Source organism: Mycteria americana, chromosome 7 (genome assembly GCF_035582795.1).
Source record: "Mycteria americana isolate JAX WOST 10 ecotype Jacksonville Zoo and Gardens chromosome 7, USCA_MyAme_1.0, whole genome shotgun sequence".
In the NCBI taxonomy this organism is placed as follows: domain Eukaryota; kingdom Metazoa; phylum Chordata; class Aves; order Ciconiiformes; family Ciconiidae; genus Mycteria; species Mycteria americana.
In genome coordinates, this window is record NC_134371.1 from 40,811,519 (window position 1) to 40,829,951 (window position 18,433).

The window sequence follows — 18,433 nt, forward strand, 5'->3', positions numbered from 1 at the left end:
GTTCAATATTATACTGTTTCCCTAGCAGAAACCAACCAGCTTTAGGATCAACACCCATGTTTCCTTTTTGAAACAAATACTGGCATCAGGTGACGTAGAAAAGCTGAATAAAAGCTGCTGTGTAACAAAAGCCATTTGTTTGAAGAATTAAGAAATAATGAAAGCTTAACATCCTTATGTAATGTGACTACTTTATTTAAGTATAAAAGCACTCCTTAAAAGTGGCTGTAGCGTAAAGCTAACTGGTATGAATTTTCAAAGTATATATGCACTTTTTGGAAGTTTGATATACAGCCTAGGTTAACAATTGTCATTGTCCCATGAAAATTTACCTTTTACCTATGTTATTAGAAAGTTGCACATGAAAAATATTCTCAATTTGCAAGTTATTGCTACTTAGTTATTCTACAATTATCTCATGTGAAGAGGTTCTTGAAGGACAGATGATAAAAAAAATCAGACCTACCGCTATAATATCCAGAGTGTTGTCACAGACTTTGCGAATCTCAGCGTTTTTATCATGCATCAGGTCTATAAGATACGCTGGAGCCTCTGGAAAGAAACTGTTAAGGATAAAAGCTATTTTTTTTCACAGCCCTGGGATCTTCCAGCTGCAAATTTCATTAAGAAATGTAGTCAGGAATTTTCCAACACATGAAGTTCAGCAGCCTTCCCCCAACCACTTTTTTTTTTTAAATCACATTTTAAGATACCCAAATATTCTTCAAAATTGCTGAAGAAAAATTACACGCCCCTTACAAAGAAAATACATTCTGATCTGTTACAGGAAATCCATGCACCTAACATGCTAGTCCAAAAGGCATAGATTCTGTGGACTGGTTTAATCTTTTGGGACTGTTAGTTTTGTAATCCCTAGGGAGTTTTCTTGTTTTGAAAAAAAAGGTTTCCAATGTTTGTATCAAAAAATACTGAAGATAATCTATTGTGCAAATGATAGCATTAATACTAGTCTCGTTCAATTTGAATGAGAAAAGCGTTGTTCAAATGTTGGTGTGTTATCATTACAGATATAGAAATAGATGCAATCTTTCTTTTTTTTTTTTTTCTTTTTTTAAAGCTAGCCACCTAGGAGTCTAAACAGGAGACAAAGAACAACATCCCAAATTGTTTCTCAGATATTCCACAGAGCCCAAAGGAAAAATTAACATGTAGTCCTTGTATTGTTAGCAAAGTAATCACTAATCTGCTATGCCTACAAGGGCCCCATTCAACCTAGTCTTTATGTTTCAATAAAATTTAACATTCAGTTAAGGCCCACAAAGACAGCTAGTGTCTCTTTCCACAGTTTCCAGATCATTTGAATAAGCTCAACATCAGCAGTGATTGAAAGAATAAGTAGTAAAGACTGAATAAGAGTTATAAGTACCATACAAAAAAGTTCAATAGATCCATGACATGAGGAAACTGAAGAACAGATTCAGTCATCAACAGACAGGCAAAAAAAGGTGAAAGAGGAAAGCCAGGAATAGAAATTGAAGTCTCCATAGTGGGAAGAAGTTGGGAGACTTATGCCAAACAAAATTCAAAGAACAATTAGGTGGATGAGAAATACAGAGCAGGCGTTATTTATGTTGTCTAGACAAATATAAGAAAGAATGCTATTAAAGTATTTTAACGCACGTAACTTCAGAGTATGCAACATATACGTATAATGGTGCAGTGCAAGAAGTTTGTCTATGCTCTGTGTAAGTTATTCTATGGACTATGATTTTGACTATGATTTGCAAAACAAATTAATACAGTAATTCAGGTTGGATAGGAACTAATGGATCATCTGGTCCAGTGATCCCTCTCCTACCCCTGTCCCTGTTTCAAAGCAAACTAACTTTCTAACTTTTAATCTCTACTATTAATCTTGCAGTCCCTCTACATGCCTACATTGCTTGGATTTTTTCTTCAGCTGAAACCATTTACGAAGAAACCTCTGAGATCAGGAGGTTTATGCAAGAGAAATATAGGTCAAACATCAGTGATGGCAAAGTAAGTGCTGTAATTCTAGATGTTTAATCTTTAAAAAGATACGGGTTTCCTTGATAATGACATCTCTGGTGGCTTGGTGGAAGACCATCTGATAAAATACATAGATGATCTGGCAGACAAACTCATCATCTTCCTGCTGAGCTGCAAGAACAAAAAAAAAAAAAAACAAAACCCACAATTTCAGATGTCACAACCAGAAGCTCTTGGTGCTTAGAGAAAGCCCAGCTCTTACATGTCAGCTAGACAGTTCAGTGGTATGTGTGAGATTTCATCTCCTGACATCACAAAATGAATGTTTTCTTCCCTGCTCCAGTCAAGTAGAAAGACCACAGATTGCAGCAAGAGTTGTGGAAGTGTGGGGAAAAAAATCAAATCTATTAGACCACTAGTCAGTATCTCTCTATCAATAACAGAGTAGTTGCTCCTCCTTTCATATACAAAACACCTACCCCCACCTTGCAAGAGAAAATGAATGGTGCATTCAGTTACAGCAGAGCTACGTCAACTAAGCTTCTCTGGAAAAACAAGACCTAAAGTCAGACATGGCAATATACCATTTAGAAGCTCAATGAGCGCAGGAATGATTCCAGATTTAGCCAGCAGAGCAGCGCAAGAGTCATCCATAGAAACTGTTCCAATCATTATCACCACTTCTAAAACAAGGTCATCTTCTGCAGAACCTGGTAAGTCAGAAGGCAGAAAGTATTACCTCTTAGAAATTCTTAATCTTGTAGCAGTCATATATTTATCTGTAGATATGATTCTGTTCTTCAGTGTTATGGTTCCCCAAACAATCACAAATTAAAGGTAAACAGACTCTACTCTGAAAGTGCACTCTAAGTATTCTTTGAGAGACTCTACTTTGAAAGACTAACCAAATTTTGTACAGACCTGGTTTTAGTTTATCCTTGAGGTATGGAACCAGTTTGTACTCTTTCAGCACAAGTTCCCAGTCCAGATCTGGTAAGGTCAAATTTGCAAGTGTTCCCAGGCATTCAATCACAAATTCCTCTTCTTCATCATTTGATATTTGAGCTGCTAAATCACCAACATAATCCTGAAGAAAATACAGCAACAAACATTACAGGTGAATAATCTGGGGTTATGAAAAACTCACAACTTGGTCAAATCAAAACTAGTTCTCAAAAGAAGGCTAGGAGACTTTTCTCCTGAAATAAGGCAGTTTCAGTTGAAGAATGATCCAGGAAAGCATTTCAGCATTCTTCCTCTCGATCCTTTCACTTTAAAGGGATGTAGATCATTTGTTCAGATGTTCTAAAAGTAGCTACTATACACACAGTTTGAGAAAGGTGTTAGAAAATAAGGGAAGGAAGATAGTGAACACTATACTGCATTAATGACAGTAATAGGAGTCCTCTTCCTAAAGATTTTGAGAAATAACCACAAGATTTTCAGGAGGCATTAACAGGCAAGTCACAGATTCTACTTCCTAATTCCATACTGCTTTAAGACAACTTGATATTCAATCTTCATTTTAACAGTACGTTTAAAGTTTCCACAATTAGGATGTTTTTCCCCCCCCTTCTTTTGAAAGGGCAGCTTTACATGGTTAACTGAATATTAAGTATTCAAAATTTTAGAGTATCTACTTATACAAACCACTTGGTACAGTGGAAAAACCCCCGCTTGATTTGCCCTCTAGCTCTAAAAGCAGAGATTTAGGATAACTGTTAATGGTTATGATGTGCACCCCCAGCAGTTGGGTTTTTTTGTTTGCTTGGTTTTGTTTGTTTGTTTTGGAACATGGTCTTATTGGATACAGCTTAAGACCTGTTTTCCCTGTAGTAAGGGATCCAAACCCTGATCTACCAACTGACATAGCCTTATAAAACAAAACATAAATCAACCCATGACAGCCAAGAAAACTTAAACTGGACACCCTGTAAAGACAAAACACAGCAGCTCTCCAGAGCCAGTCTTTTCCAGTAGGAAGAATCAGAGACCACATTAGGTAACAGATAGTACTTACAATACTACTTACAATAAACAGGCTTTTAGTCGGCCCATCATGCTGTGAAATATTCCTGATCATCTTCATTAACAATGGGTCCTTAAATTTCAAAGCCCGCTTCATTAACATTTTCAAACCATTTCCTGAAAAGAAACAAACACTTCAGAAATCCTCCAAATAAAAAAATGAGGAAAGTAATGGACAATCTAAGAAACCAACACCACCACACACAAAAAACTACACCTTTAACTTTTAAAAGGAAAAAGTGAAGAATCTAGACAGGAACTATTTCTTCTTCCAAGTTTAAGTTGAAAAGACAAGTCAAGACCTGCTCTGTCTAAATTCTATAGCTTCTCTAAAATAACTACTATGACCACACGTACTGGTGGGACACAAAGTCAGATAAATAACTAAATGCTTCAGGTATGCTTAGTTATTTATTCAGACCAAGAAAGGTTCTAGATCTGAACCATGATCCTATCATCAGTGCAGTTAGTGGAGATACAGCACAGCTGTTGGTACTAGCTAGAGACTTATCTTCCCACTCCATGGAATAAATATTGTTATGGTTTTACAAGGTTATTTACCAGTCATGTAGACATTACATGGGAACACACGTAACAGACATACACAGATCTGAAGTACTTGATTGCACAGGGCAAGTCCCACTGTTACAATTATGATTCCAAATGATCACCTTGCCTATCTAATGAGTGCTACTAGCTTGAATTTCATTTCTACCTTTAATATAAAATTGGATCTCCCTGCTCCCCCTTCTACAGAGCTATGCAGACAATTTAAAAGTGGAATTGCTGGCCATAGAATCCAAAGTCTAGCAATTTATTACAGTAGTTCACAGTGAAAATTTTGAGCACAAGTAAAAATTAGAGCTACTGAATAATAGAGCTACTGAATAATAATGTTCCACTTGGGGAGGATGTGGCCATTTGCTTGCTAACATTACTCAAACAGGTGCATTTTATTTTTCTAAAATACATATACATATATAAATGCATAAATAACTCAAATATACATAATTTATATATGTAAGTATATAAAAAAATACATATAAAGTGTTGACATCTCCAAGAAAACAGTAAAATTTCAGTATGCTTACCTTCACAGATAAGTTGTACATTTCTTTTGTTAGCAGCAAGGTTAATACAGAAAGAAATAAGTTCCAGGTCAACTCGTTCATCAGGACATTCAAAAAGCATCTTCATTAACTGCCAAGAAACACAAACACACTTAAGTCATTAATCTTTCCAAAGCATTAGAAGAGCAGCGTTATGATGTCAACTACAGTAGCTTTTTTTTTTTTTTAAATTCATATTCAGCATTTCTACGGGCACAGTAAAGTTATAAAGGTCAAGGGCACAAGATGTATGGTTCCATTATTTGGGGATAACAATGCTTATAAAGTGCCAAAACTGGCAGTCACTCATCACCTTAAAGTAACTTGGGTTAGTTACATTTTATTGCTACCACTGAATTTTTTATTTTTCCTGGTTTTTGAACTTGTGAATGGATAAATTTGTTTTGAAAGTCTAGCCAGGTTTAATATAGGAAAAAAACAACTTAGTTCCACAGAAAGTGGGATTAATACCTGGCTGTTTAATAAAATTATGACTCTCTAAACAGATACTTAATTGCAGAATAATTCTACTACTATTTTGCTTTGAGGTTACTCTGTTGATAAGTAAATTAGCTGTGGTGTATCTGCAACAGTGTGCTTTATCTTTGCAGCTTCCATTGCTAGAGCTGAACACTGCCATATACCAAAGACTTCTCAGTACTAGTCCTGTTCTTTTGGTATTGGGACAGAGCAACCTGGGTTAACATAAGTAGACAATTGCCTATAATGCTGTTCCAACTGTTCAGTAAGTGTCAGTGAATTCCCAGGTGATTCCTTAGGCAAATAACCTATGGACTGCCATCATTTTATACACCTGGCACCTGTATTGTCCATTACATCACAGGCTATCTATATACAATTGAATACAATTACAATATACAATTTGAATATACAAACATGACTCAAATACAGCCATTTTTTTTCTCTGTTTCTAACCATGGCCAACAAGTTGCATGGCTTCCTCATTGAGGGGCTGCAGGACATCACCCTATTTGCTCCTAAAACTTGCTCAGTTCATAAGACACTTCAAGATTATAATGCAAAGCACTGCGATGACAAGACTGAGATTACTGGAAATAGAAACAACTGAACCTAAAGATAATGGGGACATAAGACACCAAAAACGTAGCTCAGCGTGTCAAAAAAGGGGTGGGGGCAGAAGAACACAACAACTAATCATTAAATATTTTTGTGCTTGCCCCCTGGTGGAAAGACAGTTTATAATGCATTAAACACTAAAAGTGGGTAAACAACCCATTTAGAGTGGGGGAAAGAAGGAACAATAGGATTGCAGGAATTTCACTCCAAAGTATTTTATTAGAGCAATCCTGTATGTTTATCTATTACCAGATAGCAGGCTGTCATTCCAAATGGACCCCAAATAAAAAACAAAACCCCAACAAAATTAGGTTACGACATAGTTATTAATCTCTTTCTGGCACTTTCATGTACTAATTTAAAAGCTATCACTGATTTCTTCCTCCCTTTCTTAGAAAGGTAGAATCAGGTTTCCCTAGGTTGTTTTAAGAACTTATAAAATCCCTAGTTTATTAAATCCGTAAGCCTGACAGCCACATAAGAGTGAATTAACCAGAGAAGAAAGTTGCCACTTAACAAGTAGAACACTAGCATTCAAAAATCACCCCCTGCAACTCTTCCGTTACAAAACCTTTAAAAACAGATTTTTAAAACCCTTCAAATAATTTGAAGGGAAGCATTCTCATTACTTACACAATACAAAATCTGTGGAAATTAGATGTTTAACAAGATGGGATTACACTGTTAATTACTGAACTACTTCTCCATAAAAAGAAAAAATATATCCAGTTTCAATTAAAGCTGTTCAAATTTTAAAATAATAGTTTCGTACGAGCTCCATGTTTCCCATTATGTCTTCATTTAATTTGATTGCTTCTTGTGCCACTTCAAAAGGAAGAGTAATTGCTGCCAAATAGGAAATATTAAAATTAAATTTGTTCTGCTTTTACTATGTCCATTGTCATCTTTTACTGATTTAACAGGAAGGCAGTAAAAAGACTGCAGCATGTGCAATGAAGAGGCAGTAGTGTTCAATCAGACAAGTCCCATATTGAGTATCAGATACCACAGACCAGGACTGAAATCACTGTGTCTAGACTCTCTGGCACCTGCCTTCACTTATTTACCAGTGACCAGAGGCCAACCCCCACAGCTCTCTGTTCACATACACCTCTGTCCAACCCCCTCCCCAAGCCCAGCTCAAACATCTTTGAATGATTATGCCAGAACTGCATGCCTCAGGAATCTCTCCTGAGCGGCTACTCCCTAACTCTGCTGTTTGAAGTGATGCTCTGGTTTCTGAACTTCAGCAGATAATGGCGGACAGGAGCAAAGGGTGCTGTCAAGAGAGGACATTTACCAGCATTAAGCTGAAAAGAAGCTTATAGATCAAAGAGCGGCCAAACAGGACAACTGTGGTGGAAAACATGTGGGTAGCTGCGGAGAACCTTGCACACTGCTTTGCGGTAAAATATTAAATATCACCATGACATCACTGCCTAACCATGCCCTTTGATTGGCCAGGTTATTACCAATAAAGGCTTTTATAAGCATCTGGATGGCATTTGCACCTATTTAAACAAAACACGCATTGCTGAGGTCTAAACAAGAATGAACTGTTAATACTCACTTTTAACTGTTACTAGAATAGCACCCACTAACTCCTACAATCCACAAGGATGTTTACCTGGGACAGCACGCGCAAGCCCTTGTCAAGCACTTCGCCTGTTCACAATGACATTGGGGGATGGATTTTTCCAATCACTTTCCACAACAGCTAAACACTCATTATTGAGTATTTGCCAGTTTAGATATACAGCTTTCCTCAAAAGGAAACAAACCCACAGAAGGGCACGTACTACTATTGAAAAGAGAATTTCGTTTTCCAGGGTAGAATCAGATGGCAGGGAGTCCTTTTAAAAAGGTCATTTTCTTCTCCTGATGCCTTATCTGCTTCCCCGTGTTTTCTGCTAACCTCTGTCTTCTCTAATAACTGTTCTAGTTTTGAACATTCATTAATAAAATTTAAGCTCCGATTGTCCAGCTTGTCCTTTTGGAACAGTTGGCAGATGTGATCTGTGAATAATTACCTCAACCACTGAAGCATCAATAGCCATAGGTATCCTTTGAATTTTGTAGTTATAGCCAAAGTCCAATGAAGGCAGAAGGCAGTGGACTTGTTTCCTGCTCCATTAGTCTTTGGATACAGCTCTGCAAGCACTACTTTGAGCAGTCACTGCCTATCAGAACAATGATGTTCACCAAAGCTCAGAGTATGATATCACTGAAGTTTCCACAGCCCTTTACATTTGGCACTAGGGATCTAAAAGCCATGCCAAGATTCCCTGAAAGCACGTCATAAGCAAGCCCTGAAACACAGTGCATGAATTCTGCTTTGGCTGGTAACTGCTCAGAACAAAGCAGGTTCCTTATATCATGCAAATGCCTTAACATATAGTTGCTTCTTGCAGCAGAAAAGGCAGTCAGCAGGATGTTTACAAGACCATTTTCTAACATGTACTAGTTATTCCCACCAGTTCTCCCCTCTCTATTCTCCAAAATCCTCCTGTATTTGGAAAAACATCAATTTTTGTCATGAGATAATGACCAGAAACATTCTGAAAACTTTCCATGGCAACTTCCCATTCTGGATGTATTTGATGTTAAAAACATGTTTGGCAGGAAAGAAGGTATCATGGTGCAATTCTGAAAAAGCTACCGTCGAGCTTTTACAATTATGCAACACAGGCTCTCTCAACTCCAGCCTCATCAGGACTGAGAAAAAGTGCAGTAAGAGAGGATTTGGTACTTATTAAAAAAAAAAACAAAAACAACCAACAAAACACACAAAAAGACTTACACACAAAACCCAAAACAAATCCCCAAAACCCATGATATTGTGTCTGTGCTTGGATCAAAGACTATGACTGGAGACAAAAAGTTATGCAACAAACTGTAGCCTGAAAGATCCATGAAGAGCCTTCCATAGTCATCAAGTCTCCCCTGTTGTGCATGCCGGCAGTTGGAAAAGGAATTGTCATGTAGCAATGTAACACTGCTTGGCTGGTTTCCAGTTCATATCCTGTAACACTGGAGACGCTGAAATTTTGATACCCAGTGGGATCAGAAAAGAATGCCTTCTAAAACGGTAAAGGAAATGCTTTCCACGAGGTTCCCTAAGGACCTGCTGTGCTCAAGCTTTAATCTCTTTCAACCATTCCCGATCTTCTGTAGAAATTCATCAGGTCACCTGTATTTTTACCAATTCATTGATGCAGCTCAAGTGCTAGCAGCACTGACAGAGAATATATCACCTATCCTCTTTCTGGGGACTATTAAAAGACAGCAAAACCAGCCACCTACCCGACGAGTAGGTGGTTCACTACCGACCCAGCAGCATTGTGGTTGTTCCCACTTTCACCTGTGGGTGTCAGTGCGAGCTCTGCTATGAGTGAGGAAAAGACGTGCACACGGAAAGATGCATCTTACCACCTCGTCATGTATAAAAGCACATACCTGTGGGATACAGTCAGTGTATGCAAACATCGATTTAAAGCGATCATCCATGCTTATGTGATACAGAATACACATTGCTACTTGTTTGTAGTTTTCATTTGCTAGAAGGAGAAAAAAAATCCATATTAATAGAAGCCTGGTATTTTAAGTATTGCAAACATTTAAAGGGGGAAAACGAAAAGCACAAAAATCCTAATAGAGGGAAAACTTAAATCAGAAATGCAACATTAATGAAAGGGTCTTACCTGGCCTATCCAAATGAACAATGTGTTTGTGCAAAGAGGGAACAAAGGCAACGTAACTACTCCCCTCTCCCCAGCACCTCAAAACATTTCCTTAACCTCACTTCTCAAGAAATACATTTTGTGAAAGAAACACTTAACAGTGACAGGCCATCCAGAGAAAGTCTTCATCAGTTTCCAGCTAGGAAATTAAATGTCAAATGTAATGCCAAATTAGCTGTAGATATTCCTGTTGAAAAAACAAGCCTGTCTCCAAGTGAAATGATAAAGAATGCACCAATGCCAGAGAGGAAAATAAGAACTACCACTAAAAAGTGTTGTAGAAGGAATTCAGTGCCTTTCAAGTAAATCACACACCAATTGTTTTATTAGCCTAAACAATAATATTATCCTGTGGGTGCCTTTTGTGTTTTGTACATTTCAAAGACATCAATAGTATATTTTCACATTAATACTTACCAAAGAGAAAAAGATTCTCAAGAAAAACTGGAGCAGTTAATGCGAGTAGGCTGTGAAGTATTTAACTGAAAGGTTCTATAAAACCAACTTAGACAAACATACAAGTGTTTGTTAAGAACACAGACATGCTTGATCCTGACTCACTGCTGAAATCTCTGCTGAGCATTCTCTTGAGCTCTCCTCTAGCCCTACATTAGCAGGATACTGGCTATATATGGGATAAAACACTCGCCTGAATGTTTATATTAGTTAGACCAGGATGTAATAAGGTCACCAACTCAGAATGTATTCACAGTTCTTATACAACTGATCAGAAATATCCTACCTCCCACTTCTATTTAAGCTAAGTTGGAACATATCTGTTTAACACTTTGGCAAAGCATCAAGACCTCAAACAGCAACCAACACAGTTAAATTTTTCTTCTGCATACATCATTGGGAGCTGGAATTTCCTTTGAGCAGCAAGGATATGATGCCTTTATCCTGAAAATGCAAATTTGTGCCTTTTTTCAAAATTGAATTACCAAAAAAGACCCATGAAATCCTTCTGGCAGTTGCCATACAACAGTGAAGTATTCTTTCCTATGCCAAACCTAAAAACATAGCTGACCTTTCAAGATACTTCTGGATTCTTACCTGTTTGGAAAACAAAACAAAACAAACAAACAAAAAAAACACCCACAAAACCACAACAACCTGACTTGTACCACAACCTTCCATGCACTTAACAGCTGGAGAAAGGATAATGCCCAACTTTGAAAGCTACTCTGGCTATTAAAATAAGAGCACAGACAGTACTACAGTTGCTAAAGCATACCCATTCCGTTTTAAGCAAACAAAATGAAGTGTTTATTATCTTTTGTGCTTCTCTTGTGACTGGTCATCCTACCTACATATTCACTTGTAGTGACATTGTAAATCTAACAATTACATAAAAAAACTTGCCATACATCAGCTAAAGGCTTCTCCTAAGCAAATATAAAAATTTAAAGAGTAAATTATGCCCTCAAATTTCATGGGGCTAGGAAACAAAAGCTGTTTACACTGCTCTTAACACTTCTTCCATGGCTCCATTTAAGACTCAAACATTAAGACTCAAATTTAAGTCTCAAATTACAATTACACTTTGCCGGATAATGCAGGAAACACTATGTGAAGTAAAAGGCAAACCAGTATAAAAGGAAGGAAAGTTGGCTCCCCAGAACAGTAACAGGAAAAACGAACTAGAGTGAAGTTGGACCAGACCTTCAGCAGGTATGAACTGTCCACAAGAATGATGGTACTTCATATCTGTTTAACCTCTGTCCTTCACGGGTTTTTTCCCTCCCTAATTTTGCAAAGCTTTATTTGTGCTAAGATAAAGCATCAGTTAAGATAAACTACTACCAAATGTAAGGCTTTATTTCCTGGTATTTGGCAACACTGGTAGCTTATTTTCAAATAAAATAGCCTACTGTAACAGCAAAGGCCTTCTGTTTTTTTTGAGAAGAAACTCTTTGCATAGTTTTCTCTCCCCTTTTTTCAAAGGTCCAGTCTGTCACAATAACCCTTCTGATGCCTGAAGAACACCTTTAGTATCAGCACTGAATGACAGCACTGCCTCAGTTTCTAAACAGCCAAAAATAATCAAAAAGACCTAGGTACTCAACCTAAAGTGTGAAGAATATGTAGAATTCAAATCAATTTATTTTCTCTGAATGAACTCTTAATGAGTTGGCTCTTAATAACTGGCACCTAAATCACTCTCCCAAAGTATGTTCCATAAGGGAGATTTCATGATACACCGAAGGCAAAGACAACTATAGTTTTAAAAAGAAGAGTTGAATTTAAATTCCCTCTTTCTCTGCAGTTAACTGACCCATTTTCCCTGAATTCCACTGTCCTACTGTCAACACAGGGAACAGAGAGAGGTTTAGAGCATTTAACTCACAGGCTCAGCACGGAAGTATTTTCAATTGTGAATAAATGGAAAAACACCCTGAATTCCACTAACCTGGAGAGGAAAATAAACTACAGAACTGAAGTTAAAAGAAAACAGTGTGCAGCTAAAACAGCTTTTAAGTATTTAATGGTATAAGCATTTTAAGTTTCATTTCATTTTAATTTTCCAGAAAGGACAGAATTTCAGGCTGATCTCTGGAAGTTTCACTGTCCCACTTTCCCTATGGAAGCACCTTGGTGGAAAAAAAGAAGAACCTCCTGACTTTTTTCAGTTCTCATGCAGAACAGTGGCAACTCATGAAACAAAGAATCAAACGCTTCAGGAAAATCAATAGGAGGTGGTTGTTTCTAAGCACAGCCAGCATGATTTAATGCAATTGTTAATCTCACACTCAATTAGAAAGCATACAGCCTATTGGAAAGTTGGCTGGAAACTGTGCATAGTCTAAGATAAGGAAGAGAACAGATTCAACAGCTACAGTGTTTTAAACACTAAGCACCATCTTGCAGGCTGAAGATTGTATAAAAGGGTAAGAAGTGACAGACTGAAAAATCCACCAACAGGCTGACTGCCATCCTTTTACATAGGGACTTCACTCCCAAAATTATAAACTGGCAGCTATTGACTATTACTTGAATATGCCAGTACCAAGATGACTTATTTTTTAAATTATTTTATACTCATCTGAATGCTAATGAATAAAGCCCTAAGTCAATCGTTGTTTAGAGACTTGGCTGTAAAAAATTTCAAACCCTGCCCAGTACCTGGCTGGAGAACAGCTTTCCAGAGCATGGCAGTGATACCTTTTCTGCTATTTTTGACCACTACTGAAGGCCACACATGAAAAAGCAGACACAGCAAGAAAGACTTCCTTACGACTTGGTACAGTAGGCATCAATTATTCCCCTAACTAGAAAAAGCAAGAGAAAGAAAAGAAAAAACAGATCTCTGCCAAACGTGTTCATAAAAATCACCAAAGTTTTGGTGGGGTGCCAGAAAGTTGTGGCCTACAAATGCTGGTAGTTTTGAGCATCAAGCTTTTTATGACTGAAGGTGGAATAGCAAAATGGCCTAAAGCAGTAAGGGCAGCCCTGGAAAATAATGGCCTAGTCATTATGGATTCTTCTGGTATTTATGGTAATAAAACATGAATCATAATGAACTCATTGGATATTAAATGTGGAGGTCACAAGTACTTTGATAGGATTTCCACAAGAATTTACCATTAATTAACCAAATAATTATTTGAAAGTGTTACTGAATTATCCTTAGTTCTTATACAGCCATTCCAGAGAAATTGGTCATTCCCAGCTGAGTGCAGTTAATGCCTTAACAAACCGGTCATTAACTGCAGTTACTGATTTTGTGGGAATTACTGTGTTATAAAATACACTCAACAGTTTATAGAAACAATACTTAGATTTTTTTTTTTTTTGCAGCTGTAGTTCAGCTGGAGCAGCTGGGATGGAAAAATATCAGGTCCCTTGGGCTGTTTTCACAACTAGTTTTCTGCAAATTAGAGAGGGAAATAAATACATGATGGGTTCTGAGTTCAAAATGGCTTCAGATTTTTAGCCTTTGAACATTAATAAGAAGCCATGTGCCAGTTCTGTGGACCAACGCCTGAATTCCATATTTAGTTCTTACTAAGGTTAAAGATCTAAATGGTACTAGTAGCAGGAGCTAAAGAAAAAAACAAACAAACGATTTTTTGACCATGAGATCAGGTCCTACATTTTGGTTGAGCTTGTGAGCTTAAAATGAAAAAATCCTCAATTAGCTCCACAATAACAAGAGAGAAACCCTAAAGCTGTAAAACTGAAATGCCAATTTGAGTTGCAGTAGCAGCATTCAGCTTTCAAATGCTAAAGTAAAAATGAGAATATAAATTATGGACTAAATTATTCAAATGTAACACTATCAGTAATTCAAGTAGCCAGAATTTCTAATGAAGTCATCAATGTCTCCACATCAGATATGAAATATAACCTATCCAACTCATGTGTAAAACATTAACTACACTAAATCAAAACCAGAACACAAAGGTAAATACCTATTAAAATGGCAGAGTGAATCTTTATTTCAGTTTCAAACTCTGATACTCTCAAGTCAAATCTGCTGCAAAATTAGGCAAATAAGAAATCTAGATGGATAAGAATGTCACAAACTGAATATCAGATTTATACACTGTCTCACACTGTTGTCAGAAAACACTGAAATCAAGAGTTTATTCACATGTATGATAATCAGCAGTGATCTTAGGAAAAAAAGTGATAGAAAGGTATGTCTGCTTACCTCTAGCCCACATTATTCCTTGCAACCAGCTCTGAAACAGTTGGACTAAGTTACTCCATGTGTGGTTTAGACACATATTGGTTTGATTTACATATGTAAATATAAATCATATTGGATATATCAGTTTATTTTATCAAGAGAACCTGAAAGAATTTTCAAATCTGCTCATACTCAAGGAGACTAAGCATTGTAAATAATATATTATGATATTAATTACATACTAATAACGCCTCTTGTGCCACCTTTATGTTATTTTGAACTGGCTTCATACCATAAGCCTAACTTAAAATCCCGATCTCACTATAGCTGTTTTTTTTTTTTCTTCCTCAAAAAAGCTAAGTACATACCACACCTGAAATATGGATACAATCTTTTTTCTAGGAAACAAAGAAGAAAGTATAATGATGATTTCTAAGCCAAAGGACTAATAAATGACTAATTTAGATTGAGTTATTTAATGTTACAGCTACAGACAAAAATGAAGCTGCACATCTGGAGCCCCAGGCTCAATTTCTTTGCCTGGAGCTCTATGCAAGACAGACTGAAACATATACAGTAAACACCTCACTGCAGTACTACCACTCATAAAAGACAAAGCATAGCCACTGGGTAGACAACATACTCAAATTTAGATATGTATTTTTTTGAGGCTTGATCTTCCAACAGGAAAAAAAAGTATTTTGTCATTTAGGATGTCCTACAACCAATCATACTTGAACTTATATGAATTCATACAGAAATTGGAATATAAGTAGTTTTAATATCTCATACTACACAAACGAGAGATAAATCAATTAGAAGTTCAGATGAGAGAGAAAACAGGAGGCAATAGGATTATCCCTGAAGGAAGAAGATAAAGCTACTCCACAAAAGAAATACATTTTGGGTCAAGCTATGACCAAGGAAGAAAGCAAGAGATAGAAAAAGAATTAACTACCATTATTACAAGAAACTGGAAACTAGGAGAGGTGGTTCTTAGTTTGAATCAAACTAAGAAAACATCTACTTCCAAAGTAAGTGGAAAAAATTCCACACAAAGCTGTTCCTTTAGAAGTCTCCAGCAAGCTACATACATTAAATGCTATATAATTAAATGTAAATTTGTAGAAGGACATGCATCATTTTTGCCATATCTGCACTATATTTCATTAAACTACATCAACTGCTCCAATTACAATTACTAGAAAATATTCAGACTTCCCTGCTCTAAAACCACCCTTCCAATCTCTCTGTTTCAAATTCAGTGGGAATGGAAATAGGTGAAGGTTTTCCATGCTCCTGGCTCCGTGGGTGCACAGCTCCATAGCAGAGCAGCCTCAGTTCTGAATGGATGGTGCAGCTATATTCAAAATGCTCCCGCTCAAAGGCAGGAGAAAAAAAAAAAAAAAATCATGCAGGATGCTACCTTTCATTTTGAGAAAGGGATGATTCACTGCATTGAAATGGAAACTGGTTTCACCCATGTTTCAAAGTCGCTGAAGCACAAAGCTGAGGTTCAAATCTACTAAGCCCAAAAAGTGGAGTTAAATATTGGGTGAGTTCTTGAGTCTTCCAGATAACAAGAATTAAGTTCCATATTATTCAAGATACTGTTCCTATGCAAGCACCAGCATACTCTTACTGGCAAAGTCTTGGAAGAAAGGTAAACAATTCAATTGTATTCTTCTTATTGTGAAAACATTACAGTTTATTTAAAAGGTCATTCACTGATTATCTACAAGTTTCTCACAGATCTGACAGCTTTTCCAAAAAGAAAAAAAAGATACTTGAGGCCCCAGCCTCACAAAGAAAGTTTTGCTTTACGCAATGAGACTACTCAAATATGTGAAATCTTAATCCATCCTGCGAAGCGTCTGTATGTCAAAGACCAAAGGAACAGAAATTGATTGTATAGAGATATACTAGCACTATATTCACTATAGCGCAATACATTTTTATGTTAGCATGTGTCTTCCCCCGTCAGTTCAAAGGGTCTGAATATAATACTATCAACTGACAAAGGACTTCTCACCTTAGCAACTGCAGACATGGGGAATCTGCAGTTGGTCTCCTGCACTGGAGAAGATCATCTGAGAAACTCTTAGATAAATAGCAGAAACTCGTGAGTTAAGATGTTTCCACATTTCCAAAAGGGAAAGCAGATTGTAACCTTTCTCCTTACGTCTGAACTTTTAAAAGCCACATGATCTATGGGACTACTACATCTGCAAAATTGTTCCATGTGATCCTTTGAGACAATCCCTCTCCCTGCAGGCTTCACAAGCGCTCTGGAAAAGGTGCTCCTCTCTCTTCTACCTTGGTCCTCATACAGGCTTTATGAAGATTTTACTATAGATTAGGAAGACTAGCAGAAGTGCCTCACCCCTTCTTTACTGAGATTTTCCAAGAAACTAGAGCTGGTTGTTCCTGTTGTTATGCTTTAGGCATCCAAGTTATGCCCTGTAAAGCTTTCAGATGTCAACAGTTCACGTAGAAGACTACATTTACTTTTTACTGTAAAGTATTAATTTGCTCTTGCAATATGCAAAGAAACAATTACAAGAATTCAATTAATTATGCAGTCACATATTGTAAGTGCCACAGTAGAAATACTGGCTCAGGGGATCCTTCCCATTCATCAGTTTAGTGAGTTTCCAACAACTCAGCTCCCTCATCTTTAAATTGCTGGCATCTGTCCACTCCTGTCCTTGCTGCTGCCATAAGCATTTCTATTTCAGCTAACACTCATGAAGTTAGTTTCTTGTGTTATACCAAAATTATCTTCTTCATTAAAAAACCCTAATAACACAGCTAAATACACATGTGCACTTGTGAGCAGCACACTACAGCAATGAGCTTTCACTCACCTGAACAGTCAAAGGCTGAGTGTTCAGATTAGCAAGGATCCACCTGTAACAGCTACAAAATGGAAAAACACTGTTTCTAACTCTGGACAGTGTTAAAGGAGTCAGAAAAATCACAGACAATAGACTTCAAAAACTTGTAAGCTTATATAAAAATATGATGTTATGAATTTCAGTTATTCTTTCCTGATAATTCACCACAATTTACCAGTAGCAAAGCAGGGATATGGTGAAGGCTTTTACCTTAAAGTTAGTTGGGATTCTATTTCTGCTTCAAACACAGTATTAGCAATACTGATGTCTCTCTACTTTGAGTTCTATACTTCTCAACATCAGAAGTCAATTTTTCTTTAATAATACTAAAGTTTGCTGTCTAATCCATAGTTAAGATATCTACGTAAGTGCTAGGTTCTAAGACACATTGTGCACTCAACACGCTCCTTAAGTCAGACATGCCAGGTTTATTTGTACTTCTAATAAGGATTTAGAAGTTGAATGTTAAGAGATGGTTTTGTTTTGTGTTTCTTTTGGTGGGGTTTTTTGTTTGTTTGTTGTTGTGGATTGTTTTTTTTTTTTAAGCCTTGGCCATACTCACCACAAATGATAAAAAAACTACCATTAAAATAAATCCCTTAATAATTACTGCTTTCCAACAGACTGGTCCCTGTAGTTGAACTGTTACTTAATGTGCTTCAGCCAGCCTCTACTATAAAGGAATGGAGACACCCCAGGCAATATTCACACAACAAGTATTGGAACCAGCTGCTGCAAAGCCACCTTAGGAAAAAAAGGTTTCTCAATTTAATTGGGAAAACAGGAGGAAGCATAAATTTTACTGCCATTAATAACTTCAAGCAATCCCGATATGACTTTACCTCACCCTGATGGCTGGACATGTGCTTTTTGTTAGGGTCTTTGCCACATCTGACCCCTATTGTTTGCTCACTTGATCAGGTAAGAAAATGTATGTTTCTTTATAGGATAAACGAG

General features: G+C 37.0%; 1 protein-coding gene across 1 annotated transcript in view; it reads right to left on the bottom strand.

The window, feature by feature from the left end:
• KIFAP3 (kinesin associated protein 3) overlaps positions 1-18,433 on the bottom strand; it is a 72,464-nt gene that overhangs the window by 33,816 nt on the left and 20,215 nt on the right. The window contains exons 11-17 of the mRNA XM_075508022.1: positions 9,663-9,763; positions 5,091-5,199; positions 4,004-4,116; positions 2,893-3,058; positions 2,556-2,681; positions 2,044-2,142; positions 467-552 (exon numbers count right to left, since the gene is read on the bottom strand). Coding sequence (XP_075364137.1) covers positions 467-552; positions 2,044-2,142; positions 2,556-2,681; positions 2,893-3,058; positions 4,004-4,116; positions 5,091-5,199; positions 9,663-9,763 — 800 coding nt within the window. The remainder of the gene's footprint in view (positions 1-466; positions 553-2,043; positions 2,143-2,555; positions 2,682-2,892; positions 3,059-4,003; positions 4,117-5,090; positions 5,200-9,662; positions 9,764-18,433) is intronic.